The sequence below is a fragment of the Eublepharis macularius genome, chromosome 6, assembly GCF_028583425.1.
Source record: "Eublepharis macularius isolate TG4126 chromosome 6, MPM_Emac_v1.0, whole genome shotgun sequence".
Lineage (NCBI taxonomy): Eukaryota > Metazoa > Chordata > Lepidosauria > Squamata > Eublepharidae > Eublepharis > Eublepharis macularius.
Genome location: NC_072795.1, coordinates 126,694,867 through 126,710,879, shown reverse-complemented (window position 1 = coordinate 126,710,879; position 16,013 = coordinate 126,694,867). Strand labels below are relative to the sequence as shown.

The 16,013-nt window shown below is 50.2% G+C and overlaps 1 protein-coding gene across 1 annotated transcript in view; it reads left to right on the top strand.

Annotated features, from left to right (window-relative positions):
• Positions 1-16,013, top strand: part of PSD (pleckstrin and Sec7 domain containing) — a 74,816-nt gene that overhangs the window by 43,547 nt on the left and 15,256 nt on the right. Inside the window, exon 10 of the mRNA XM_054982994.1 lies at positions 14,688-14,731. Coding sequence (XP_054838969.1) covers positions 14,688-14,731 — 44 coding nt within the window. The remainder of the gene's footprint in view (positions 1-14,687; positions 14,732-16,013) is intronic.

Sequence of the window (16,013 nt, the reverse complement as noted above, 5' to 3'; positions counted from 1 at the left end):
CGCCTTTGTTGGGTTCAGCTTCAGTCAACTCTATCTCAACCAATCAGTCATGGCTGCAAACGCATGTTCCAGGACATCTGGGGCTGAGCTGGGCTGTCCGTCCATCATCAGATACAGCTGGGTGTCATCTGCATATTGATGACACCCAAGCCCGAAACTTTGCACCAACTGGGCAAGGGGGCGCATATAGATGTTAAACAATAAAGGGGAGAGTATTGCCCCCTGCAGGATCCCGCACACCAATGGGTGACGAGGTGACAATTTCTCCCCAAGCACCACCCTCTGTCCCTGACCATGGAGAAAAGAGACAAGCCACTGTAAGGCAGTCGCTCGTATCCCCACATCGGTGAGGTGGCAAGTCAGAAGATCATAATCGACTGTGTCGAACGCTGCTGACAAATCCAAGAACAGCAGCAGCGCTGAACCGCCTCGACCCAGATGTCTGCAAAGGTTGTCTGTGAGGGCGACCAGCAGCATCTCCATCCCATGTCCTGGCCGGAACCCAGACTGAAAGGGATCTAGGGCCAAGACATCCTTCAGGAAACCCTGTATCTGTCCCGCCGCTGCCTGCTCAATCACCTCTCCCAGAAACGGGAGATTCAAAACTGTGCGGTAATTGACCAGGACAGTAGGGTCCAGTGATGGTTTCTTCAAGAGAGGTCTCACCATGGCTTCCTTTAATGGCCCAGGAAAAACCCCGGTGCCCAAGGATGTGTTAACAATGGCCTCCAATGAGGACCGTAGACCATCGGCACTGGCCTTTGCCAGCCACGATGGGCATGGGTTCAGGGGGCACGTGGTGGGCCTAACTGATTGAAGGTCCTGTCAATCTCCTTCCAAGAGAATGGACTGAACTGATCAAATATTGACCCCAAAGACAGCCAAGGGGTCTCTAGTTCCTTTACTGTATCAACTGCGGCTGGCAAGTCATGGCGGAGAGACAAAATTTTATCAGCAAAAAAGCTCCCAAAAGCCTCACAGCTGATGTCCGAATTCTGAATTTGACAGCCTCCCCCCGGGAGGAAGACCAGTGGCTGAACCACATTGAACAATTTTGCTGGGCGCGAGCTAGCTGATGCGATGGAGGCTGTATAAAACTCTTTCTTCACAGCCTTCGCCGCCATCTCATAGGCTTTCATAAACATCCTGTAAGATGATCTTGCCTCTTCGTTGTGAGATCGCCGCCACACTCGCTCAAGCCATCTTAGCTCCTGCTTCTTCTCTCGAAGCTCCTCTGTATACCAGAGGACACCCAAGCCTGAAACTTTGCCCGTCTTACACGGGGGCAAAGAGGGCGATGGGGAGCGATTTCGTTGATGGCTTTGGAGAGCTGGCATTGCCAGTCCTCCACCAGCTCATCTAACGAACTGCCATGGAGCACAGGATCTTGCAGAGCGTTCTGGAATCCAATTGGATCCATAAGTCTCCACGGGCGAGCATAAATCAGCTAAACACCTTTGCGAAGGGGGGGGGCCTATCCCCAGTTGAGCCTTCAAAACCGAGTGGTCTGCCCATGGCACTGGTTCTATTGCCTCTAGATCCACATCAAGCCCCATCCCGAAGATCACGTCTAGCGTGTGGCCCGCTTTGTGTGTGTGTGGGGGGGGGGGTCGACACAAATTAGGATAAGTTTCTGGTGGGTAGCTGTGTTGGTCTGTAGTAGGAGAGTAAGATTCAGGTACAGTAGCACCTTAAAGACCAACTAGATATCCAAAGTATGAGATTTTGAGAGTCAGAGCTCCCTTCATTCGATCCATTGTCCTCTCACAGCTGTGGTCTTAGGGGCTGCGTGAAGAGGGGTGGATAGGTGCCATGTCTTCTAGCAGGAGCAAAAGGGCCTCCTCCAGACAATAGATCCAGAGGAGTTAGCCGTGTTAGTTTGTAGCTGCAAAATAGTAGAGTCCACTAGCACCTTTAACGAACCAACTTTATTGTAGCATAAGCTTTGGAGAACCACAGCCCTCTTCTGATGAGACAGAGCTGTGGTTCTTGAAAGCTTATGCTACAATAAAGTTGGTTCGTCTTAAAGGTGCTACTGGACTCTATCTTCCTCCAGACAATACTCTCATTGCCAAGGAATGGGGACTCCTCAGTGCAGGCGTGAACTGCTCTCCTCTCTGCTGAGTTATGGGGCCTTGGAGGTAGACCACCATGATGGGTCTCTGCCCAAGCCACCAACACAAGCAGTGCAGGAGGAGGTTGGCATGCCTTCCTGCTCACTGGCTGGGGCCAAGCCAAGCTTCTCTGGCAATGAATGGGTAAGTGTGGACAGGCCAGACACTTTTGTGGTAGCTGAAGGCTTGAAAAAAAAGCTTTTCTGCCTATCTGTGCCAGGTTTTAGTGCCAGCCTGGGGCCTCATTAAAAACCCTGTAAAACCTGATAGAGGCATTTAGGATGATAATAGAATAGTTTCAGGTGGGTAGCTGTGTTGGTCTGCAGTAGAACAGCAAGGTTTGAGTCCAATGGCCCTTGAAAGACCCAGATTTTCAGGGTGCCTGCTTTCAGGAGTCAAGGCTCCCTTTGACTCTCCAAAGGTTATACCCTGAAAATCTTATTGGTGGCCACTGGACTAGATTCAAAGCTTGCAAGACCCTGAGTAGATTAGAGGGCATGCTACAAGATTCAGTTACTGCAGAAGGGATTGGCTGGTGAGAGTCGCTCATGGAGAAGAGTTGGGAAGGGCGAGGCGAGGCCAGCCCAAGCTTCAGAGCAGAATCTTGAAATTCTGTCAAATGCTTTGCATTTTGGCCATTGGAGCTTTGCCAGCTGGGAAGGAGGCGTGCCCCGGGGCCAGCCAAGGAGTGGAACTGTTGAAGCGACCTTGCTGCCCAGGTCAGTGTGGGTACTTGGGATGCGTCCAGTTAGTATTTCGTTTTGTGCATAATCTGTTTTTTGTAGAGGGAACTGGATTGCGGGCCCAAGGGGGCTGCTGTTGCTACAAACCAGCGCTTAGGCGGGGCGCTCCGGTTGCCTCCCACCGCAGTGCAAACCGGGGCGGGGGCGAGGACGACGGCAGAAGGCGCCTCGTTAGCCCGAAACGGGCTGCTTGCCGCGCATCAGCGCCCCTTTCTGTTCAGCAGCTGCTGCGTTTGGGGGCTGCCTAGTTCACACACGCACCCCGCCCGCTCGCCCCGTGCAAAGGCTCCCCGAGAACGTGCCGGAGTTCGGCAATCGCGCAGCCCCGAGAGCTGTCGGCAAGCCGTCGGGGTGGACGCGGAGCAACAGCCGCGCGTTGCCAAGCGAAGGCGGCCCGGCCTGCCCCGCCCCGCCAGGCTCCGGTTTGCCCGCTGCCGTCACTTCTCCGCCTTCTCCCCTTGACAGGCTGCTGGTTGATGTCACCCACTCGGCGTCGCCGTCCCGCCCAGCCCCTTCCCCCGTCGCCGGGGCTGCCTCCCGGGCGCGCGAATTGCCAGGCTCGGCTGGGCTGCGCTCGCCATTGGCTGCCACGGAGGAGGAGGAGGAGGAGGCGGCCCCGCAGCCCCTGCGCGCCTAGCCGGCCGGAGCCGCAGCTCGGCTCCCCGGGCACGCCTCGAGGCAGGCACCGAAGCAGCGCGTCGGCAACAGGCGGCCGCAGCCCGCCGTCCGCCCGGGAAGATGATCGGGGTGAACAGCATCAACAGCAGCGGCAGCGCCGGGCGGCTGCGGTCGCGCTCCATGTGCTCGGTGCGCTACGGGCGCAACTGCCGCGGCATGGAGACCTTTTGCTACGGCTGGCCGCAGCGCTCGCGCACCCTCAAGCCCGTCCTCTACACCGACCTCGTGGTCAGCCGCCTGCAGAGCCGCAGGAAGAAGAAGCCGGTAAGGGGCGGCGGGGGGCGGGCGAGGGCGCCGCAGCCGCCCGGGCTTTCCCGCACCGCGCGCCGGAGCGCCTGGGCTGCAACGCCCTCGCCCCTGCGGCTCCGGGCCGCGCTTGCTCGGGGAGGTGCGCGCGCACACGCAGCTCCGCCGCCCTGGTTTCGTGCCACAGGTGGGCCCTTGGCGCGGCGCCGAACCTGGCGGCGGCTCGGCGCCCGGGGCGCTCGCGGGGCGTTCCGCTCGGGAGGGGAGCGGGCAGGAGGGGCGCGCGGGGTTGCAGGGCCGGCTCTTCCGGTGGCTCCTGGCGCACGCGGAGCTTGCCGCGGCCCCCGCCCTCCTGCAGCGCCCAGCGCTACGCAGGCCCCCAGGTGCGCGCTCGTTTCCCGTCGATCTGCTCGCTTGGTGCAAAGCCGCAGGCCTGTTGCTTGACTTGCGGGCAGGGAAGGGAGCGCGAAACGATGACTCGTTGGCCGACGTGGAGCCATCTGCGTAAGGAAGCTCTCCGTTTGGGCGTTCATCCGTACCAGTTGCCTGGTTGGTGCGCAAAAACGGCCGCAGCTCTTGCAACCTGCGGGCCGGTTGCGTCGTGTGCATCTGTTCTGGTTGGAGACGCGTTCCATCTGCCACGTTGGTGGCTCTCTGTTTTGCTGCCCTCTGCCCATCTACTTTCTTGAAGGCGAGGGCCCCGACCCAGTGTAAAGCGAGGGGGCCCGGGCTGGATGCTGGGGCCAAGCTAGAAGTATCCTGGCAGCTCCATGCTTCTAGGGATTTTTAACGTCCGTTTTCAGGTGTGCGGGCTCTGCTTCGGGTTGGCACCCCACATGCCTGAAAATCATCAGAAAAATCACTGGGAGTCCTGAAGGCCGGAAGAGAGTAGGCCTGTGCTCTTTCCAGATCCTCCTGAGAGGGGGGGATTCTTCCTAGCCACTTACTGGAGGCGAGGCTGGTAAAGGAGCAAGACTTTTCTTTTCCGATTGGCCCTGCCTGCCCTGAAGGGAGCAGGTCTGCCTATGGTGACTGCTGAGGCTGGGGGCTTTCTAAAGAAATAAAGCAGCATATAGCTTGTGGGTGCTCTTCCCCCCGCCCTTCGTCCCTTTTCTGGTTTACTTCCTAAGGGATTCTGTGTGGTTCTGTCCTCTTAAAATACATGTTACCTGATGGGTGTGATTTGCCTAGTAATGTGGCCGAGTCTTAGCCTGAGCACAGCAGCAATGCACAGACGAACAGTTGGGATCTCTGGCCTTCTGCCCCTCAGCCAGAACTGTGCAGCCTTAGGCACCCAATGCCCCTGGCAGGAGCTGGATGAATACCCCCCCCCCTTCCACCATCCGTTAGCTGTTCCCAAGCAGTTGTGGGAAGCGCATGCAAAAAAGTGACAAGCGAGCATGTTTTGCGCCCAGCAATTGCCACAAGGTGCTCCAAAGACACACTTCTCCATAAGGGCCATTGGGTAGCATTCCTACTGCGAGATGAAACTGCCTGAGTATTTTTGAGCCAGCTACGGAGTTCATTCAGCAGTTACGGAGTTCATTCCCACGCACCCTAACAAAACTACAGTGACGGGGATGAGGAAGAAGTCAGATTGATGTGCCAGGAGATGCCGTTTTGTCCGCAGTTCCCCAAAGGGCACGATGGCTGTTTCGAGAGCCTGGACAGAAGCTGGGAGCTCCTTGCTTTCCCCACCCCAATTGCTGGTGCATGAAACTGGGGTGGAGAATCAACCCAAAGGGGTTAGTCCCTTGTTCCTCTTGAGTGAATTGCTGCTGCAACTCCTCTGCCTGTTGTGATTGGCCATTTCCTTAGTCCACAGCCTGCTCAGAAAACCCACCGCCTGCCGTACCCCTGACACATAGGGAGGAGCCCTCTCCCTGCTTTTACACTACTTGCAGTCGGCAGGAGTCCGTCAGCTCCTCTTTCATAGATGGAGAAGGTCAGCCGCTGATGAGCAAGTCCTTGAAACCATGCAAAGGAATTAGTACCTCTTCATCCTCATGCTGTGGAAAGTCAAGGATTCTTGGAGGGGGGTGGTGGAGATTCTGGTAGCTATACATCCAGCTGCCTGCACACTGATAGAACCAGAACCATCTCCTGATTCTACGGCATTTTCTCTCCTTCTGAACGTTCCCAAGATAAATAGGGATTAGGAAGTAATACTAGGCCTTCGGTGCACTGGTAATGCCTGAAAATGAGAAGGCTCATGATGGAGACTCTTGGGAACATGCTGGATCCGTTCTATTTCCTTGTCTTTCTGGATAATCCAGCCATGGTGACAGAATGGAACTTCCATGTACAGAGGCAGTGTCAGGTAGGTAAGCTGTGGTGGTCTGCAGTAGAACAGCAGGATTTGAGTCCAGTGGTACCTTACAGAACAACAAGATTTTCAGGGTGTGAGCTTTCAAGAGTCAGAGCTTTCTTCTTCAGATACTGAATATGAAGAAAAGAGTCCAGTAGCACCTTTAAGACTAACCAACTTTATTGTAGCATAAGCTTTCGAGAACTACAGTTCTCTTCGTCAGATGCATGTGTGCATCTGACGAAGAGAGCCGTGGTTCTCGAAAGCTTATGCTACAGTAAAGTTGGTTAGTCTTAAAGGTGCTACTGGACTCTTTTCGATTTTGCTACTACAGACTTAACACGGCTAACTCCTCTGCATCTATGAATCTGAAGAGGGAGCTTTGACTCTCGAAAGCTTAGACCCTGAAAATTTTGTTGGTTGCTAAGGTGCCACTGGACTCAAACCTAGTGTTCTGTATTCAGACACAGCAAATCTCTGAATACCAGTGCTAGGAGACCATATCGGGAAGGCTGCGGTCTCTAGATGGGCCACTAGTCTTTTCTTCTTACACCTTTGTAAAGTTATATCTCTGTGTGCCAATTCTGCCAACCTGTTACAGGCATCTTCAGTTTGCCTGTGGCACCATTAATTCTGATTCGTTGCTCTGCCCATTAGCCTGACATCTGCGCCCAAGATGTTTGCAAAGGAGGTAGCCCGACTGCCAGGAATCCACGTTTCTCCGTTTCTTAAACAGTCACCTCAGCAGCCTGACCTGCTACAATCTGATCCTGCATGCAGTAGCACGCTTTTGTTTTTTTGTTTTTACCAACCTGTGTCGCTGATGCGGCGGATCGTTCGTCTTTTGAGTTGTCGTGAACACAGCCCGAGGCTTCGTTTTCCAGATTCCCAGATGAGGGCGTGTTCTTAGGTGCTTCTCCGCCGCCCGAATGCTAGGAATCTCACCCAGGCAATGGAATCTGATAGCTTGCATGGATTCCATTTCCCAGGCAAGATATTGCATCCAAACTTCAGAAGGAAGTTGTTGTTCCATCAGTGGTTCTCTAAGCTTTGAGTTGGAGCTCTCCTCAAAGGTCGTGCCATTGCAAGTTGATTGTCATACGATCATCTCGCTCACACACACACAAACACACGCACACAACTTGGTTTCGGCGCCTGATGGTGTCTGCTGCTGGTCAGACAGCAAACTGCTTCACAATATTAATCTGTTACCATCAAGGGCAATTTGTTGTGCTTTTATAGTTTGCTTTCAGTCATGTCCAGGTTACTTTAGTGGGTCGAAGCGTTTCTTCTGGCCATCATAGCAGAGCACATGAAGTGTACTGAATTAGACCATCAGTTTATCAAGGTCCGTATTGTCTTCTCAGATGGCAGCTGCTCTCCAGGGTCTTGTGCTGAGCTCTTTCATATCCCCCGTTATCTGCTCCCTTCAACTGTAGATATCGAGAATTAAACCTGGAACTTTCTACATACCAAGCAGATGCTCTATCATTGAGCCTCGGCTGTAGACAGATTAACCTGAGGTGCTGCTAGCCTTAAATTGTGTAACAAGATTATGAATAAGCAGGACTTGTCTCTCGTGGATCTCTTTTCATTGGCAATCTTCACAGCACATATCACTTAGAAAGCATTTCGAGTGAGTAAAACCTTGCCCAGACAAAAAAATCCACTCATTTCTTAAAAAAAGACTTCATATGACTGCTTTTCCCAATGTTCCCACTAGATTTCCAATTGTTTTTCCATTGGGAAGATTGGGGGTGGGGGTTGGCAGGGGGGAGAGACCTGGTGAATCTGGGCTTTTTTCCAGGCCTCCATATCTCTGAACTGATCCTGATTTTACATCCAGACCTGGAGTGGTTTCGCATCCATGTAGCTCCGTTGCGTAAAAACCAAAATGTACACATCAGCCAGTGATGGAAGGCACCATGCTTTCTGTATGCAAGGAATCTACCCGCAAAATGTCTGAAACGGACTGGAAGTCTTTCAGACGCTGGTGCGGTTGGAAAAGCAGTCAGCCAACCAAGGCCAAAGTTTGCTACCCAGCAGGGTTTTGGCAAAAGGGACTTTGGCCCTGAAAAAATAAACCTCATCTCCTACTTGCGCCAGCAAAAAGGGAAGGCACACAAAAAGAGTGGGGAGGCTGGTTGCCCTACACGTGAGTAAGGTTTTAAGCACAGAACCCTTCCCCTGGTGCAACACAGGCTAACTTCATCCTCCAGGGCCGAACCCTCCCTGGCCAGGTGACACGAGGAAGACTAATCGTGCAGTTCTCTGTGGACTTACTGAATGCTGTCAGACTCACTTCTGAGCCAACCTGCATAGGATTGGGCCACAGAAGTCACTTCCCCTGTTCATTTTAGGTCATAGCTCTTCCTAGTGTATCTGCTTGACAAGTTTCTGTGCAGATCTTCCCGTGTGGATTGTGCTGTTGTGTTCTCTTCTCCTTCAGTCATGGTGTGTTACCACTTCTTCTTTGTCAAGCTGTCTCCAGAGACCAGTGTTTTTCCACATGCCTGCTGAGACTTTGCCAGTAAACTGGCAGAAGTGCCAGCAGCTGCCTGCCGAAGCCCGGGCCTCTTCTCTTTTGCAAGTCCTGCTTCCATGATGGGTTGATTGCCCAGAAGCAAGGCAGTTCCACCAGTTTTGACCGTGCTTTCAAGATGGCACCAAAAGAGGAGGAATCAGGCTGTTTCTACAAGTTATCCTCATAAAGAAGGACCACCAAAGCCTCCTCTCTCATGTATTCCCTCTTCTATAGCCACACTCAGTTTAATATAAGGACCATTGAGTTTCTTCTTTTTGCCTTAAAAGGGGGTTCGGGTTCCAGTTAACACAGGAGGCAGAGCCAAATCACTGCTGGTTTCCAAAAGGAGAACAATTATTTGTTTTGAAGCGTCTGGTTTTCCTCACTGCATGGTGAAATGAAATCTGGTTTGCACATTTCTTGGTTTGCATATCACCTCCTCTGCTTCATCTTATGACTGCGGCAGGTTGTGGGGCATTCACACCATGTCCTGGGATGTCTTTTTCTCTTCTTTCTGTGCCCCCCTTTCCATTCTGGTTTTTAGCATGAAGAATAATTCTGCAGAAATGAGAAGTTTGCTCTGTGGCAGCTTCTTTGGTCTTAATAAGTACTGCTCTGCTATTACTTGCGGGAAATGCTGAGTGCTGTTGCCTGCATTTTGGAGGAGGAGGAGCAGAGAAAACCCCTTAGAGAGAACAAAAAAGGTATCTATGTAGAGGTACCAGTGAGGGGCTACAAAGCAATGATGGTGTAGTGGTTAGAGAGCTGGACTAGAAGCAGCAGGGCTTGGGTTCTAATCCCTACTCAAATATGAACCTCACCGAGCAACTTTGGACCAGTTGGTGTATGATCTTAGCCAGTTTTAGCCCATTGTGATCCAACGTTATTGGCCTTCCAGATCCCATCTGAGAAATTAGGCACGGATTATTATTATTTCCAGGTGCAGGAGGGTCTTGCTTTGTTTCCCTCTTGGCTACGTTAGGACTCGGCTTACCAGAATCCTTAGCCTGTTGCTTCCTTCAACATCCAGTAAATGGCATGTGCACATCACAGGCTTTCGTTATAGTTGGGAGGGCCATCTTCAAGAAAAATATAGTTACACAGTTACATACAGATCTCAGTTATGTGGAATTATAACTCTCAGCTGTGTGTACATCTATATATATATTACAAAGATGTAATGGTGATGCAAGAGCAGAGTTGGATCTCACAGATTAGGAGAAAGCAATCCTGCAAGAGTCCCTCAGGTAGAAAAATAAGCTCATTTGCCAACTAAGAGCACAATTGATAACGACAGAGGCACAGCAGGGAATATGAGTCCACCTGAAACCACCTGTGCTCAAGGTGGTTTCTGCTAGAACAGATCCCAGGTGGTTTCTGCTAGAACAGATCCTAGGTGGTTTGTGCTAGAGTAGAATGCGTCCCTGTTAAGGCGCGGAGGAATTGGAGAAAGGGATGAGAAAGAACATCTGAAAGTACTTTATACATTGATTCCTAACAACAGGTTTCAGAAGCGTCTCTCCCCCCCCCCCCCCACTTCTCCTTCATCTCCAAGTTGTTATGCCTGCAAATAGAAATCTGGTCATTCAAAGGGTAACAACATTGAACACCTGTCTGTGTGTGCGTGCGTGCGTGCCTTTCTCTATCAAACCCCCCAAAAGACACACATACGCACTGCCTCTCAGGTATCAGGAACATGCCAGGCAGTCTGACTTCAGTTAAGTGTGCATCGTGGGTGGGTTTTAGCGGTTCTCGAGATTTGGTTGGTCCCCACGTTTGACACCTGGAGGGAGCCACGTCCACCCACCCCAGTCAACTTGGCCTCCTTTCTCTGCAGTTTGTTTCACAGTTCTGTTGTCATGAGCCATTGAAACGGGACGCTCGCTCTTGTGTCGAGCGTTCTGCGTTCTGCACAAGTGACGTCTGGTCCTGACCCGTGGCAGGAAATTGGACTCTTACGACCTCTTACCGCTCTATACAATCTCCTCAATAGTGAAGGGTTAGAAACTTGATTTTGATTTGATTAACAAGCGGATGGTTTAAAGAATTATTTTGTGTGCGCCTTCCCAGATTCTTTGCAAAGTCTTTCTCGCAGCAGCTTGCTTTTCAATGGACATGGTAGCCATGCTCCAGCAGTTGAAAGTTGTGAGCTCTTGTGATCTCAGGTGCATGAGAGTGCGCAGCAGGACTCTGGATTTTAGGTTTTATATGCAGCTGAGTTCCTTCCTCCCTCCCTCAGCTGAGTACTGAACTGACAAGGAATTTTCATGATACGATTTTCATCTTTGTTTCAGGCGGGTGACCATGTTGATCTGCAGTAGAAGAGCAAGATTTGAGTTCAGTAGCATCTTAAAGACCAACAAGATTTCTAGGATATTAACGTTCAAGCGTCAAAGTTCCCTTCATCAGATAATCTGACAAAGGGAGCTTGGATTCTTAAAAACTCATACCTTGGAAATCTCGTTGATGTTTAGGGTGCTGCTGGACTCATATCTTGCTCTTCCATCTCTGTGTGACTTTGGGCTTCGATTTTACTTTGAAACAGGTTCAGTGAGATGTGACTGTGTGTTGCAAACTTGAGTACTTCTTTGGCAGTCGGGCCATACGCAGCTATGTCATGTGTGCGCGCGCATGCATGTGTGTTTGGGCTCAGCCCATGTTTCCTTTTAGAAATCCAAATCTCTGCATCCAAATCACTGGCAAGTCACTCCCAGCTGCTCCACTTCAGCATAACTAGTGAAATTCACTTTCCAGAGCATGCTGTGCTGTTTGTATGAATATCAACTTCTGGTTTTAAAAAACGTCTCAAGGTGAACGATCAGTGGGTTGCATTTTTGTCCTGCTTTTTGGTGAAAACTTGCCTCCCTAAGCAGCTCTTTCTAATTTAAAACCAATTCAGATGATCAACTCAAACAAAATGCAGAGGGGGTCACTCAGAGCTATCAAGGTCAAGGGGTGGGGGGTGTCTTCTTCCGATCTCAGAAGAAGCCACTGGTAACTGGAAGGAGGAAGCGTGACCGGAGGGTTCCTCTTCACTGTGGCCTTAGCAATGCTACTTGGTAGGTTGGCTGGTATGGAGGCATTAAAGCCTCAGAATTCTGTTTCAGCTTGCAGAGCGTAGCAAGTAGCAAGGCATCTGTTAACACTTGCAGAGTTCTGGATATCTGAGCTCCTCCCTCCCTATAGGGGTAACAAGGCCTGAAGGTCTGTTGATGCTAGGGGAAATGGGTGGTTGGGTTGGGGCGAATACCAGTCACTTGGAGATGGCAGTGCCCACAAGATCTTTTGTCTGCCTGGCTTGACACACCATTTCCCCCATGATAAACCCGAGCTATTCTTCCATAGCTGCGACAAGAAAATTGGAAGAAGAAATTCCTTTTAAAAACAATCCAGAAATCATGTCAAGTTTGCCTGCTCTAGCAACGTTTCCCAATATCAGTTCCAACCCTGATTCCGCACTCCCCCGCTTCTTGAAGAGTTTTTTTAATGCCCTGTTTTGTTTTTAAGGGTTTGCTTTTTTTTTTTTTAACACGGTGCTTTTTAATTGAAAGTCACTTGGAGCAGGAAACGGAAGCAGCAGCACAGAAATATTCTAAATAAATAACTGAAATAGAAATGTGTAAGATTTGTCCTGCTGGATCAGACCGAGAGCCTTCTCGTCCAGCGTTCTTTTTCTGTGCCTGCACTCTGGGCGGAAAGGTCTCTGGGCCCCACCCATGACTGCTCGCCATTGGCAGAGAGAGGCTGCTGCTGCGTTAGCAGTCCTGGAATAGTTGTCTAGGGATCTTTCAGGAAAGTCAACGAAGCTCTGGAGTGTCACATCACATCTTAGTTTAGGGAGGTGGTTAATGTGCTTTGTGATAGGTTGGTGTAGCTGGGTACCTCATGGGGCCCACAGTAACAAGGGGACCCCCCAACACCAAATGGAGCTAGGGACTGACACTGCCATCCCACCCTCCTGTGGCTTGCCTAGATTCTGTCACAATCATGTGTGCTACTGCAACTGAGATCAACCCGCCACTCTTTTGCACACTTGTTCCAGTGTGGTCAGGCACACTGAGAATTCATCTGTGGTCATCCCCTTGACCCGAGCTTCGTTTCCTGCCCCCATGACCTCCAAAGCAGACAGACTGGTAACCATTGGCTGCCTGGAAAGGCAAGGACGTGGTCCGTAAAGAAAAGCAGCCGCAACTACCGCCACCACCACCACATCTTTTCATGCCTGCAAAATGCTCAGGATATCTGGGCAAGAGGAAGGTGCTCCATCAAGCACCGCTGGCGCTCCTCACGCTTGTACACGTGGAGGAGGGTGGAGTAAGTCCGAGCCAGCCAGCTCTGCAGCATCTGTTTGCACATAAATTTAATATGCGGAGGAGGAGCCTACTGTGCTCAGCACAGGTCTGTTGGCCAGGCCTCCCAAAACATGCAGTCACACCTGGTGAATGACAGTCATGAAACGGAGTGGGTCAGCTTCATACGCCTCCTTCCCGAGTCTGTTGCAACCTTCGTTGCATTCTTTTCCTGAACTTGGCTTTCTCTCGATCATCTCGGTTGTCATTTTCTGCATCTTTTCCAGTTCTGCAGTCTCCTGGTTCTGGTAGTGCAATGAGAACTGTACGCAGTCTTCTAATTGAGGCTGTGCCATACAGTTCCCTAGTTCCTGGTGTTTCATTTGCAGTCACTCTCCTATCGTGGAACTGGAGCACAGGGGGTTAAAATTGGGGTTGAGCTTTCCCTGTCACCTAAGATCTCTTTCTGGCTAGTCACAGCCGATTGAGTCCCCGTCAGCATATCTGTGAAATGAGATATGCTTTGCTTTGCACTTATTTTTGCTGAATCTCATCTGCCATTCTTTCTCTTGCCCAGTCACCTGGTTTGGATGGATTCTCTTAAAATCCTGCTTGAATTTCACCATCCAGAATAATTTTGTGCTATCTGCAAATGTGGATGCTTAGCTGTTCACCCCTGACTTCATATCATTTATGAATAATTCGTACTTCTTTTTTTAAGTTGTGAACAGTGTCCACGTATTCTGTTTTAACTCATTACCGGTTCACAGGAGGGCCTGTCTTATCCTATAACCCCTACTATTTCTTAACAGCCTTTAGTGAGGGTCTTTGTCAAGATTTTGTAAATAAAGAAAAGGTTTTGTTAGATTGCCCCTGTTAAATATTTGTTGGCAGTCTCAAATACTTCTGAAAGGTTGATGAGGCAACATTTGCCAAAGACATGCTGATTCTTCTTCAGCAAGGCTTGTTCTTCTATATATTTACAAGCTCTGCCCTTAATTAAGCTTTCCACCACTTTATCTGGATCAGCAGTGAGGTCTGTAATTTTCTGCATCCCACCTGGTTCCTTTTTTAAAGAATGCCTTTATATTGGCTACTTTCTGATCCTTTTGGCATGCTGCATGTTTTGGCAAGTGATGAATTTCTCTAAGCAGTCTTGGGTGAATGTCATCTGGTATCCGTGATTTGTTCTAATTTGCTATTTCTAAACCTTCGTTCAACATAATTGATGCAGTTACCCATACCTAAATCTTTACTTGGGGAGCTCCCGATCATGGCCAGGGGACAGAGAATGCCTTAGCAATGATTTCCACACACCCATTTAACATCTTTTTACGTGTGGGTTATATTGGCATGCTATGGGGTCTCTCTGTTCCTGTTCCAGATGTATTGACCCTACGTTCATTATGTTCCGCAATTTTCTCCTTCTTGCTTTGCCTGAGTGTCAGTTTGCATTTCTTTCAACAGAATTTGTGCTCACCTTTATTCCCCATATGTGGGCAAGACTGTCACTTTTTAAAGATAGCTTACTTGTCTCTGCTTTTTACCCATGGCGTCTTCTCAGGCTACTTTGTGCTCCTAATCTATGGTATAAGTTTTATCCAACCTCTGATTGTCTTCATTTCCCCCGACTGGTTGGACAAATCCTGCATCTCAAATGAAAGCGTAGCTCCTGCTTAGGAGTAATTCTAGAGTCTAAGGTGTCAGTTCCATGAATTGAGTGTTGTGTCTAGAATTGTTGTCTCCTTGTAATTACTTACGATACTAATCTTTCTTTCTTTGCAGGCTCTGTATAGCTCCATCAAGAATGAAAAGCTTCAGTGGGCCATGTGAGTATCTTCTTCTTCTTCTTCCAAGTAAGAGTCCCCAGCACTCCCTGAACGCTTCCGTAGCGTCACCTTTTCCTTTGAGCCTGGATGCATTCCTTGGTGGGGGAGATTCAAGGCTATCCCCTCTTCTCCCTGCACTGCTGACAGGCTCAGCAGTCGATGACAGCAGCAGAATTGTATGTCTGCATTAATGATGGAGTTTAAGAGTTTCTGTCTTCTGCAAGCTGCAAAACAATTGAAGAGCAAAGCAACTAAGAACATAGCTACAAGTAACTTTTTTCACGCGTAGAACACTTGATCGTTTTCGCAAGTTTTCCTGGGAACTGAAGTCCCCGTGTCCTTCCCCTCTCTGTTAGAATTGCTGCCTGAAGAGCCAGAGAAAGCTGGCGGCAGCAGCAGCTTTTGCAAATCGTTCCTCCACTCACAAGCCTGCTTTCAACGATCTTTGGGGGCGGGCAGCTGCAGCTTTCTCCCTGGGTGTCTTGCTCCCGGGGAGCTGCTCTGGAGAAAGCCAATGTGTCAGTGAAGCCAAGCAGTATGCCCAGGGAGAAAGTTGCAGCTGCCCACCCCCAAAGATCGTTGAGAGCAGGCTTGTGACTGGAGGAACGATTTGCAAAAGCTGCTGCTGCCGCCGGCTTTCTCAGGCTCTTCAGGCAGCGATTCTAACAGAGAGGGGAAGGACACGGGGACTTCAGTTCCCAGGTGAACTTGCGAGAACAATCAAGTGTTCTACGCGTGAAAAAAGTCACTTGTAGCTTGGCTGTCAGTGGAGGTGGAATGTGTGTTAAAGCTCCGCCCTCATGTTGCTCTTCCATTGTCTCCAGGAACCTTTGTCTGGGAACTTAAATTTCTGCAAGGCATACTTAATTGATTCAGTCCTAGGAGTCAGACAGTGGCTCTACTCTGTTTGCTGGGCTGTTCCTGTGCCCCAAAACCTCCATTTTGGGTTTCCCATGAGTTTCCTTGGGCCAAATGATACATGGAGCAGAATTGCATGTAATTTTGTCCCACTGCTGATTTTTTAAAAGAAGAAACCAGCATGGGGAGGCTGCAGCCATGAGTGAAAGACCTGCAGGAGGGTGTGTGGGGGTCCGCATGCGTTCTCTTGGATCATTCTCCAAATTGACCCCAGCTGCTTTTCTCCCCTCAAAGGAACAGGTACAAATCCTCATACCTTTTGCTTTGTGGGGAGAAAAACAGCTGGGGGTAGATTCTGAGCAGAGATACTGTCTAATGGGGGAAATGGAAAACCCCTTCTTTCCACTCGTCCACCCTATGTTCC